This window comes from Sinohyriopsis cumingii, chromosome 2 (genome assembly GCF_028554795.1).
Source record: "Sinohyriopsis cumingii isolate HCF-2022 chromosome 2, ASM2855479v2, whole genome shotgun sequence".
Classification (NCBI taxonomy): Eukaryota; Metazoa; Mollusca; class Bivalvia; order Unionida; family Unionidae; genus Sinohyriopsis; species Sinohyriopsis cumingii.
The window spans coordinates 136,668,622-136,682,069 of record NC_142962.1 but is presented as its reverse complement, the minus strand read 5'-3'; the positions used below and the strand labels follow the sequence as shown (position 1 = coordinate 136,682,069).

General features: G+C 37.6%; 1 protein-coding gene across 2 annotated transcripts in view; it reads left to right on the top strand.

Annotated features, from left to right (window-relative positions):
- LOC149805910 (protocadherin Fat 4-like) overlaps positions 1 to 13,448 on the top strand; it is a 274,413-nt gene that overhangs the window by 232,827 nt on the left and 28,138 nt on the right. For both annotated transcript variants that reach the window (XM_089950674.1, XM_089950675.1), the window contains exons 62-63: positions 9,606 to 9,740; positions 10,074 to 10,195. In XM_089950674.1, coding sequence (XP_089806800.1) covers positions 9,606 to 9,740; positions 10,074 to 10,195 — 257 coding nt within the window. The remainder of the gene's footprint in view (positions 1 to 9,605; positions 9,741 to 10,073; positions 10,196 to 13,448) is intronic.

The following is a 13,448-nucleotide window of genomic DNA, read 5'->3' as shown; positions in this document are numbered from 1 at the left end:
CTCCTTTCTTTTTGTACAAAGTGACGATGTTGGCATCACACATGTCCTGTGGGATGTATCCCTGTTCCCAGCAAAGGCAGAGGAGTGTGTGTAGGGGCTGGAGCAGTACTGGTTTTCCGCTCTTGAGGACTTCAGGCGGAATGCCGTCGCTTCCAGGAGCCTTCCCACAGGCAAGGCAATCAATGGCTTTTCCGAGCTCTTCCAGGGTGGGCTGTGTGTCTAGCTCCTCCATGACAGGCAGGTCTGGAATGGCGTCCAGGGCAGTTTCAGTGACATTGTTTTGGGTTGCATATAGCTCGAGATAGTGCTCAACCCATCGTTGCAGTTGTTTCCCCTGGTCTGTGATGACTTCGCCCATCTTGGACTTGAGGGGGGCAGTCTTGTAGCTGGGGGGGCCTGTCGCCTTTTTGATACCCTCACACATTCCTCTTGTATCCCCGGTGTCAGCAGCTGTCTGTATACTGTTGCAAAGGTTCAGCCAGTAGGTGTTGGCACAGCGGCGGGCGGTCTTCTGGGCGTTATTCCTTGCAATCCTTAGGGCTTGTAGTGTTCTGGGGCTAGGTGCAGCCTTGTATGCCAGGAGGGCTTTCCTCTTTGCCTTAGTCACGGGCTCCATCTCCTCCCAGTTTGCCTCATACCAGTCGACATTCTTTCGCTCCCTCTTCCCGTTAGCTGTGATGGCTGAATTGTACACAGAGTCACGGATATGGGACCACTTGGAATCAATGGTGTCATCAGGTGTCACTTTGGTGAGGGCTTCCTTCAGTTTGCTGATGAACTGCTGTGTTTTCTCTGGGTTGCTTGCACAGCAGGTGTTGATACATGGGTGACCCTTCTTCTTGGCGTGGTGCAGCTTCTTGGGTAATATTCGCACCTTGCTGGCCACGAGGGAATGGTCCGTGTCACAATTGGCACTGTGGTATCTGCGGGTAAGGAGGACACTGGCCAGTTCTGCACGCCTGGTGATGACGAGGTCTAGCTGGTGCCAGTGGCGTGAACGTGGGTGTCTCCACGACACCTGGTGGATCTCCTTGCATTTGAAGAAAGTGTTGGTCACACATAGGCTGTGGGAGCAGCACATCTCCAGCAGTCACTGACCATTCTCGTTGATCTTGCCCCTTCCGTAAAAGCCGAGACAGGTGGACCAGGCCTCATGGTCAGCTCCCACTCTAGCATTGAAGTCTCCTAGTAAGTAAAGGCTTTCATTGTTGGGGATACTGGATATTGCCTGATCCAGAGCCTCATAAAACTTGTCTTTCTCCTTGTAGGTGGAGTAGAGGGTTGGGGCGTACACACTTAAGATGTTGACCGGGCCTAAGGATGTTGACAGCCGGAGGCCAAGGATTCTCTCAGTACCTGATGATGGAGGTTCAATGAAGGCGATTAGCGTGTTCTTGACAGCAAAGCCTACACCATGCTGTCTAGGTTCATCCAAGGGCTTCCCCTGCCAAAAGAATGTGTAATTGGCTTCCCTGATGGTGCCGCTGTCAGCCAGTCGGGTCTCCTGGAGGCAGGCAATGTTGATGTTTAGCCGGGAGAGTTCTCTGTCAATGACTGCAGTCTTCCGTGCATCGTCGATCTGCTGTAGGGCAGTGGTCAATCCAGGACACATGGTCCTGATGTTCCAGGTTGCAAAACGAAGAGTTGGAGTCTTTTTATTTCTTCTTTTAGTCTTTCCTGGTGCAGAGTTTTGTGGCCCACTTGTCGAGATGGTTCTCTAAGCTCCATGCACCCAGTGAAGCAGGCAGGCCATGGCGGGCAGCACCTTACTGACTGGGGGCTGCCCAGCTTGAGGCGGGCAGTAGCTGTCCAGTGAGACCTGATGATCTCTCCCACTGTCAGAAGTAACCCCTGGTGCCAAGCTCTACGCCAATCAAGCTTTGACTTAGAACCGGTAAACTGCTACTTCTCGTGTTGTGCCGACGCCGTACGACGACGCTGGAGTGTCCTCTCCAGTGGAGCTATGAAGCCTGGGCAGGGTGGTATGGAGAATCAGCTGTTGCCCATGCAGCAGATCCCCCCTCTCCACGCAGCTGGTGTGCCCAAGGGAACGACGAATGCCGATACAGCTTGGCACCAACGGCGTCGCAGGAGTTGCCGGAATGACGTTGAAGTCAATGTCATACCGCCTTAGGGACTCCATCTCCGGATTTTCTGTTGGGGTTTACTCCTTTAGCCTTTCCCATGAGTAGGTATAGCCACAAGGCAGCAGAGGTTTGGAATCGGAGTTTTCCTTCTCCTAGATGAGCTACCATCCAAGGTTTACGAGTCCCATCTACCCGAAGCAACTGGTTTTAAGGCGCCAGTGGGCCACCTTCACCCCTTCTCCTGTTAGTAGAAAACATGGTCTGCCGGGCTTCAAATCTAAGCCACTCGCGAAGGCCAGGAGCTGGATTTTAGTTGACAGAGGCAGTAAGAGACGCAGGCCGTATGGGGCATTTTGGAGGATTGGGGCGCTTGTCTCCCACTCCCACCCCAGGCAATGTCAACCTCAGACCACAAAGCATTATTATTATTATTATTATAGGAATCATCTTTCACAATAAAGTGCCTATCATTCGTTGTCATGTTCTTGGTAAACCTGATTATGATACCCTTCATTGAATACAGTGAATACAAATCCTCTAAATGGCTTTCAAACTCAGGATATCTCATCACTAGTTTTTGACCAATGATTTCCCGATATCAGTAGTATTTGTATGTCGGAGCTCATTCATTGTATTCTTTTCCACATTTAATGTAACTCTAATGCATCTACTTCTATAATGCTGACTCGCTGCCCTCTATTTTGTCTTAGCTTATAACCAGTCCTAGTGGACTTAAGAGAAATCATTCCCTGAAGTACTTCTCTAGAGCTAAACTATTGGTCTGATTGTCTTAAAAGCAGACCCTTTTATCTGACCCTAGTCTACATACCAACATGCACAAAGTCTAAATTATATAATCCAAATTATAGACATATATCTACTCTCCACATGCTATTTTGCAACCAATCATGTACATACAATTTTCCAAAAATATTATATTAAGTAGGACATTGATTGAAAAGATCTATCCTTATGAGTTGTTTAATTCCAAATTAAACTTTAACTCCTTTACTCTATTTTAAGCACTTTATATCTACTAAGGGAGCTTCAGATTTCACAACAATTGGTGATTAAACTAAATGTTTGACTATTAAAGGAAACTTATTTATCTATAGTGAGTTTATAAACACACATCCTACCACCATAATGACATCTTTGTTTCAATTTTACAGCCTGGACTGTAACCTAACACCACTGCCCATGTGTGGCTGCAGATAGTACCATATTTAACTGGAATTACAGCCTCTATATTTAACAGTAAATAAAGATATACTCCTTATCATATATATATATATATATATATATATATATATATATATATATATATATATATATATATATATATATATATATATATATATATATATATATATATATATAGATACATACATACATACATACATACATACACACTTCTCGCTCAATAGGGGAGACTGCTCTGATGGCCTTGTGGTTAGAGTGTCTGCCTCAGATGCGGGAGGTCATGGGTTCGAACCCTAGCCAAGTCATACCAAAGACTTATAAAAATGGTACTAACAACTGCCTCGCTTGGAGCTCAGCATTAAGAGGTTAGTGTTAGGACTGGTCGGCCTGGTGGCAGGATAATGTGACTGGTTGGGACATCATGCTACATGTCTGCGGCATGATGCCCCAGTGCTAGACATCACTATCACAATCAAACAAGATTCCTTTTGTTTAAAAAGTGGAACATTTAGTTTGTGAACGAGTCATCGTCATTGAAAGTCAATTGTTTGTATTGTTCTATAATAAAATATTGATGCCATGATTTCATAACAAGTAATAGTGAAACTTTTTCACATCGATGAGGAAGTCTCCGAGTGCCAATTCAGGAATAATAAATTAACTACAAACTCTGAAACTAGCTTTTCATTAACAAAACGTATTTGTGAAACAGAATTGTACATCATCAAGTATTCATTTTGCTTGGTTGTCTTGCTATCGTTGATCACATTTGTGAATGAGTATGCTAATTTAAGGTAGTTTAATTATATTAGTTTCTACAAAAAAATTGCAACAATATTCAATTGATTGCTTGAAATGAGGTTTCCTGACACTAGATTGGGTCTGCTAGCTCTTACGCAGGTTGGATTTGCATGCCTTTTAACTTTTCAGTTAGTCCACCCCCATATTTGATACAAAAGACATAATTAACATGGTAATACATTGTCAGCTTTTAATTCATTGCAACAATATAACAAATACTTAAGCAGAGGTATCAAAACATCATCGGCACTTAATTAGGTTCTCAAAGGAATGCCCACAGACATAACTATTACAGTAGATTGGCATATTTCACTTTTGAATACAACAAGGCACGTTGTATTTATGATCATTACACTTAAGCCAAACTGAAAGATATAACTAAGATGCATTTCACTTGATAAAAAAAGTGTATTTAGTTGGTATTTATTTATTAAAGCATTGTCTCAGTGTAGACATTAGTGATAATTTCATTGATCAAAATTTCGTTGCATATTGTTATTTATGGTGAATCAAGAATGTTGTTGGGAAAGAAATTTTAAGAAAATACATAATTTCTTATTAAAAGTTGATAATTTCATAATGTTGATTCAAATTTCCATGTCATATAATCCATTTTCAACTACTAAATGAGTGATATATCAAGGTTTTAGTTAACAATTTTGATTGCGATTTTCTTTATGTTCAATGAACATGGGTGAAATGCTTGCCCCTTTCTAATAAAAAAGTTATAAGCTGGTTAACTTGCTTTCAAGGGAGTGGTATATATATATATATATATATATATATATATATATATATATATATATATATATATATATATATATATATATATATATATATATATAAAGGATACAAGTCATATGGTGAATAACAATCCTTTCAGGTGCACTGGATCCAGCAAGGGATCATGTGTGTCAGGGATTGATTGAGATAAATGCAATAAACTGATAATGAACAGAGGCAAAACTAGTATCTAGCTAGCTTGAGTGCTTTTGACTCTTTAATGAGTCTTTTTCAAAGGCAAATGCAAAACATTGACAAGACAAACAAATAAAACAGAAAAACAGTTATTTTTGCAAAACTTTACACTGCTGTTTCTACAGGAATTCAACCTTTTAACTTTATTATGTTTCAACTAGTTTATTTCAGCTTGTTGCTGATACTGGCAAATATTTGTATTGACCTAGAAACTGATGAGCCATATCGACATCTGTTATTTTATATAAATTTATGTAAGTGCAGATTATATCCCAGATATTTCATAGTTATAGTAGTTATAAGCTATTAGGCAAATTTAGAGAATTATTTAAAAGAAAATATGTCGTCTGCAAAAGATAATTTTATTTGTGCATGGTTGTCTTTTTCTAGTCTTCTCGGTTTAAACCGCTTGGTTTCAATGTTCTAAGGTGGCGTATCCAATAAGATTCCTTTTCTTTCCTAGTTTGGGAACTCCACTTGGGGTGGTGAGCAATTGCAATAATCATTATATCACTGAAAGTGTGGCATGGGGAGGAGAAGTGTTCTGCGACGCGGCTTCTGCACAGCTTCTTTGTCATCCAATCACATCTCTGAAGGTTGATCCTTTTGTGTAGCTTTTCAGTTTCTCTGACATACTGAAGGCTACAGATCTTACATGTGATAAGATAAATGACATTCTCTGTTTTGCACATTTTGTTTGGACCATGTATGTTTAATTTTTCTCTAGTTACTGTACTAGAAAATGTCCTGGTCTCTATCATATGTTGACAGGTTTTGCACCTTTCCACAGGGACCAGATTGACTAGGGTGGTCTTGATTAGTGGTTGGCATTAGCTTTGCCCTAACTAGGATGTCCTTAGGTTTTTGGTCTCTGGTAGGCAACTACAGGTTTGTTAGGGAGGATTAACTTTAATGCGTCCGACAATTCCACGATGGGCCAGTGTTTCCCAGATGATTTTACCCACTTTGGGGTTGTCTGGATGGTAGGTCAGGATAAATGGTATCCTATCAGCCTTTTCCTTCTTTCCATATTTTAGTAGGTCATCGTGGTTTGTTTGTTTAGCCCTTTGGCTTGCCTCCATAATTAGGTCTTTGTCATAGCCTCAGTAAATAAAATGTTTAGATAGCTCTTTAGACATTTTTAGGAATGTTTCATTGTCGGAGCAAATTCTGCATATCTTCAGTGCCTGGCTATATGGAATGTTCCTAATGCAGTGTTTTGGATGACAGCTGCTTGGGAGGAGATACTGGTGTTTGTCAGTTAGTTTGGAGAAGATGTCTGTATGGAGTTTGTTTTCTACTAGTCTGGTTGTTGTGTCCAGGAAGACATGGTTTGAGTTGGGGACTTATTATTAATAATTGTCAACACATACATAAGCATCTATTTATACATCCTATGTAATACTGTGCTCTTTATCAGACTCAGGTCATGTAGGCAAATGTTATCGAAAGATATACTATTCACATTACAGCTGTAGTTTAAGCCGTAATATAATTAGCTTTGTAATATCACTTGACAGTAAAAGTAATTAGATATTCCACACTGGATTAGAACTGATACACACCAACAGTTGGTTTATGTTATACATTCACTAGGGTTTATGTTGCATGGGAAAAATACTTTCAGGGCAGTCTTTACTCCCGTTCCTAGCTGTACTGATGTCTTGTATTTAATAAATAGTACAGAACGCCTTCTACATTTATTCTTCAATAACAAATAACATTACATGGTGACTGTGGTAAAAATACAGGATTTAAATTATCAGAGTTGAAAATGGCTTTATTTCAATTTACAAATCCAGACAAATTTGACTTTTCGAGACGTGAAACTTGGGAAAAGTGGTTTCAGCAAGTAAATACCTTGATTTATTCCATGGGAAGTGAGGCTGATGACATTTTGTCTTTGTTCAACCTGACAGAAGAAGATCAAGAAGTGGAAGCCCATGACAGATAGATTCGTGCAATATTTCATTCCAAAGAGGAATATAATTTTTGAAAGGGGCAAAATTCAATCAAAGAAAACAGTTAGAGGGAGAAACAGTTGACAGTTTTGTTACAGCCTTCTATGTGTTAGCAGATAATTGTAATTTCTGGCCACCACATGATGAAATTGCTGTTTCATTTATGTTGAATCACACTTTCATGAGTTACTAATTCTCAATGATATAAGCAATCATACAAATTGAGGTAATATTTATGAAAAGGTGAAGAGTGCTAATAATAAAGGCTAAAATTCGCATTATAGATCAGTTATGATCATCATCAATCTATTTTAATTTTGTGTTTTGGCTGAACAACATCATAACTTTCCACACAATGGAAAGCTTGCTGTTTCAGCGTCTCCTTTGTTGATAGTCGTCAGATTTGTCTTTGTTTTCTGACAGCAATACAGGTCAGTTAATCATTAAGACCCTGAAACTGGCTTGTGTTAAGTGGGACTTTTGGCCGGCAATGATACCAGTACATTGATGTGTAATTGCCTTTTATTCCATAATATTAGCAAGGTTACTGCAGTTTTGTAAGACAAGGTGTAAGGCATACCTGTCAACTTTTCAAAAGCCAACTGATTAAAAAATAGAGAGATTGGGACCTAAAATCAGGTTTCTCATGACATTTGTAAAGCCTTGTTTTGACTAAATATTGATTGATCTTCCTGGTCCAATAAATGTCAAATTCGCATAAAGACTTGCCGTTTCTCCCTGTGATGCACCCTATTTTCCCCCAGGACATTCCCCATTTTCATATTCTGGTCACCTGTGGCCAAACTGCACAACAGCTAAAGGTTAGTCTTAAATAAACAAGCAAGAAAGCCAGCATGACTAATTAAAAGTTAATCCTTATCGATGCAGCTATTTTGTGAAAATGACTGGTCCTCCGTCATAATGCAAAGATACCATGTTCTACACTACTGTGTGTTATGCAAGCACCAGCAATTGATTGAGAAATAAAGGATTCCCAATTTTGTTGAACTAAAGGTACCTAAATAGGCAGCCCCACAGTGCCGTACATGTGGCAATTATTTTTCACTTGTTATATATCCAACCTTATTCCCATATTGTCAACTCAAAAGGCATTAAGTATTGTTTACTATAAAACATATGTACTCTGAATTAGCTTTTATGAGGACACATCTGCTGCGTGGTTTGTATTTTCATTCCTTCTTTTAGTTTAATGATGGTAATTAACGTTGGTATATATGGTATAAAAATGCCAGGCGTTCATTCATATAAGTTGCCTGGGTGGAAATGGCACTACAGCATATGGAGTTATAGCATTCATAGTGATCATTCTTGGGATTGAAATTGTTGACAATTTTATTGTTGTGGTTTATTTTATTTTATTTTTTTATTGCTGTGGAGGTAAAAAAATATCAATTTACGAGAATAGCTTAACATTCTATTTAGTGAAGAACCAAATTCATTCTAGTAAAGTAATAATTTCATTAAAACAATATTCAAAGGTGATAAAACAGTACATGAAGGACTTTTCTTTTTAGGAGAAACTACAACTCAGCTATTACGGTATTAGCCTAATTTTCTACGCATTATTTCTGACACTTCATTACTGTATTTTGGAGATATCATTAAAGTTTAGTGCAGTGGTGCCCATGATTCGACTCCAAGGGACGTACTTCATTCAGCAGAATGTACTTCATTCAGTGCGTGTTCAAACCTACAATGTACACGTGGTGGTGCCATTATGTAAATACTTTCAGCAGTCTAATTGCGAGTGTTGACTCAAACCATATTGTTGTTCATTGTGTTATCATGCTAGAATCACATTTCAATGAGTTTAGTATTTACAACTTCAATGCAAAGTAAAAACGTAATTTCTGGTGCACTGATATAAAATGTCCAATGCAATAATGCATAAACAAACAATAATTGAGTTAAAAGGGAGAGGTAGTGTTACAGCAACTCGTGATTGCTAAATTCTTGTCATCGTTTGATCAAATTATAGACAAATCTAGACTAAGCAGAAACAGAAAATTAAATATATTACTTTTCAAACAAGATTATATCATTTCTTTTTAATAATCATGCATGCCAACCCCGATATAAGTATACGTGTAATTTTTTAAAATATAATTTTGTCTAAATAAAGGCATTTAGAACTTACCTCATGTATCTTTTGATGTCGCGGAGATGTGGTTTGGCTTACATGCACTTTTTAGTGTTTTTACCTGTTCAGTTTGGGGGGTTGGCTTATATGCGAGTATATATAGTACTACTTTATAAGCATAGATAAGTAACATACTACCTTATTTACATACAGAAGTAAATGTACTACCTTAATTTGAAAAGAAAAGTAAAGTACTACTTTATTTACATAGGTAAGTAAAGTACTAATTTATTTACATAGAGAAGTAAAGTAATACTTTATTTACATAGAGAAGTTAAGTACTTATTTAATATGCATGGAGTTATAAAGGGCTATATTATCTGCTTAGAATAGTCTTCAAATGAGATGCATTAAAGCTGCTAATTCAGCATATCTTGCCAAATTCTATATTTAACAATATTTTTATTTTTGCAGACTCCAAATGCTGAAGTAGAATACCAGATAATCGGAGACACAAACTCCTTTGCCCGTTACTTCCATGTGAGGCAAAATGGAGAAGTATATGTTGCACAATTGCTGACCTTTCCAGACAAAAGAGATTCTGTCAGTGTGAGTACATCTATATAAATGTAACCAGATTAGATTGTGTTGAGCTCCAAAGCATTTTACAAAACTGCCAATACCATAAACTTTTGGACAGGTTTTATTATCACTTTGTTTAAAATTGAGATTAGTTTCAAATGATAATAGTTTTCCAGTCATGCTTTATGTGGTTTGCCATAGATTGGCACATCAGTTCACCACAAAATACCACAAGACAATTGTAAGATATCACAAGGTGCTTTAATTAACTACTTATTTTGTGATAAATTGGATGGAACTTCTTGTTGTATGCTTTAAGTTTGACAATACGTGACACAATTTCCTATTAATGATCTACAGGTGACTATTCGAGCTACAGACAAGAGCTGGAAGCCTAAGTACACAGATGCAACTCTTACAGTCAAGTTGAACTATACAATTAACCAAGTGAGACAACTTGGCTTCACTCAGCCAGAATGGATGTGAGTATAACATGAATTTTTAAGAAACAAATCAATAAATTGAATGCTAATATCTAGATCCAGAATGTGTCCTTGAACTTTGCCCTCAATTACTGGACCAAATTCATATCATTGAAATAATATGCAATTGGCATTCATAACTGTGTATTCATATGACTTTGCATGCTTTTGTTTTTGTTTGTGTGGGCACCTGCAGATCTCTGATAAATTAGCAGGCCTATAAAGTGATCCCCTTCTTTTTTTCTTTTTGCAAGTTTTAATATGTTTGTATCCCCTTAATCTGTTTTGTTTGCTTGTTTTTTTTTCTAAACAAAAGAAACAGAATTGTTAACAATAAGATATACAAAATAGTTTCAAATGGGGTTTATTTTTCTTTTGAAGGTGATCTACCTACTTACGTTCCAAATGCCAGGTCACTATTTGTTCTGTCTCTGTGCAACTTCACTTGCCAAGGTTATGATGTGATAACACTATCTACACCTTGGCATATCAAGCAGATGTTTCTATGCTACGTATCAGTTAATTACATTGGATACAGTGGGTTGTAGATGCATGAAATACAGATTAATTTGTTCAAATTTGAACATTGTTCCTAAATGATTGAGACAAGGGTAGCACACAACTTTAATGGAATGGTAACTAAACAATATTTAACTGCTGGTCCATGTTTACACAACTACCTTTCACTCAAATAGACTTGTGATGGCTTCCCTCTGATACAGTCATACTTTCGATGTTAAGCTTGTGAAGTATCCATTTTAGATCAGTTGCATTCATCATTTTTGGCTGTTGTATAATGCACCATGCTACTGGTTAGCTGGCATTACAAGGGGCCCCGAGTGGCCGAGTGGTCTAAAGCGCTCACTGTTACGGATCACTGCCATCTCACCTCTGTCTGCGTGGGTTCGAGTCTCGGATTCGGCCAATGTGGATATGTGAGAAAGCTTGCCAGTAGCTTCTCGAGGGTCGGTGGTTCTTTCCGGGGATTTCCCGGTTTCTTCCTCCACCATTAATACTGGCCGCCATGTATAGCCTATTGCGTGCTGAAAAATGGCGTTAAATCCTACAACAACAACAACAACAAAAAAAGCTGGCATTACAAACTAAGGGAGGCAACTCATGAAATCCAATAGATGTTGCTAGGACAAAGCACCGATAGATCTGTTCAATTTGCCAAGATGTAGACAGGGTTATCATATTGGAACCTTGGCTAGTGAAGATGGTCTCTGCACCTCAATTATATTTCAAAGCAGGCTTGCCCTTATGGAGAGAAAAAACTATGCATGACTTCACTTACATTCATTACTTTATAAGGCTTATACATGTGACTATAGGTGAAAGATTAGGCATGTCACTTATAAATGAAGAATACTTTACTTATATTCACCACATTTGAAACAGTTTGTTCAATATCAAATTTTTAGTTGGTAAAAAGAAAAAAGTGGTAGCCACAAACTTAATTTATTCTGTAACCAAAATTAATACAACTTTTCCTTGAAACAATTAATTTCAGGCATGATCTCTCATCATGTGTTATGACACTATGGTCACAAACTTAAGTAACAGAAAAGAAGCAAAACCAAACAAGTTTTGTAAAACTTAACAAACAACTGAATTAATAAAGTGATAAATGAAAAATGTGAGTGGAACTTACAGTTTAATGAAGTGAATCAAAATTCATCCTTATAAAAGTCTTTGAAAGTCCTAAAAGAATGAAAAGACCCCTATAATTTCAGTTATATACCGGAAATGTACTCTTCCTCCAGAAACTGTTACATGGACAAGATTGCATTGTTCAGAATTCTTTTGTATAATTTAGAACAGTTTTAGAATAATACTTTTGTCCAAATAATGAGCACTTTATATTTCCACTGAACAGTCCATACAAATGTTTTTCCTCTCGAATAATATCTAAGTACAACATGAAACATCTGCATACTTACAACAGGAACATTAAAAGTGTGAATAACTCCAGGAATTGGAGAGAAACTGCATGCTTAACTTTCTCCTTATGTACACCATAAATTGAAACTGTGTTTCATAATGGACCGGATATGACAACATGCACCATTGATTTAGGATGTACTAAGTCACGACGTACTATATTCACATGACCTCACACAACCAGTGGGGAAGCCTCAGAATTCTTCTTGAAGCTTCCATATCCCATCAGTCACTGAGAAACTACACCATAGGCACCATTTTAAGTTTTATGATTATTATTACTAATTGTCAACACATACATAATCATCTATTTATAGATCCTGCATAATTTGTCTTTTCAACAGAGCCAAATTATGCCCACAATTTATAACAAAAAATATTCTATACAATTTATGACCATGAATAAAAATTACAAAAATTAATAAAATCATATACCAGAAGTTACAGAAAATATAGACCTACACAACACATGTAAGCCCCTACAACTTTATTTGAAAGCAGATTTCATGTCAGCAGTGTAGATAACCTTTAAAACCCAATGGCCATTCTTTTCTTTTTTGGCAAGTAAATGAAAACGGTCTCAGATAGTTGTTAGCATGTGAACTGTAGAATATTTGTGTATACCACATATTGCTGGAAAACACAAAGAGTGAACAAAACAAAACCACCATATAAAACAAATTGTTGGAACAAAATTCAATTCATGTGATTGCCATGCTTTAAATTCCAGAAATGGGGCAGGTATGTAAGGCCAAATCTAAGTTATGATAGCCTTAGCCATGGAAATCTTTTCGAGTCCAGATTTTTGCCATTTAAACATTTTTTGTTGTCAAATAACTTTTTAGAACCCAATAATATCTTTTTTTAATATAATTTCCATAGAATATACAAAGCTGAATGTTTGTACCCAAATAATATTGTTTTAAATGAAATTAAAGAAAATAGTTTATTGTTGGATGCTGAAAAGTCCTTGTTTATACGTGTCTGTAATGTGTGGTTGTGCATGCTCCCTCGTGTCATGATTTTGAGATATATAACTTAGACACACACATGCATTGCCTCCTTCTAGTCATGATATGTTGTTGTTGTTGTTGTAGGGTTTAATGCAATTTTTCAGCACAAGATAGGCTATACATGGCAGCCAGTATAAATGGTGGATGAAGAACCCGGGACAACCCCAGAAAGAACCACTGACCCATGAGAAGCTACTGGCAAGCTTTCTCACATGCCCACATTGGCCGAACTGGAGACTTGAACCCATGCAGACAGAGGTGAGATGACAGTGATCTGTAAAGGTGAACACTTTAGA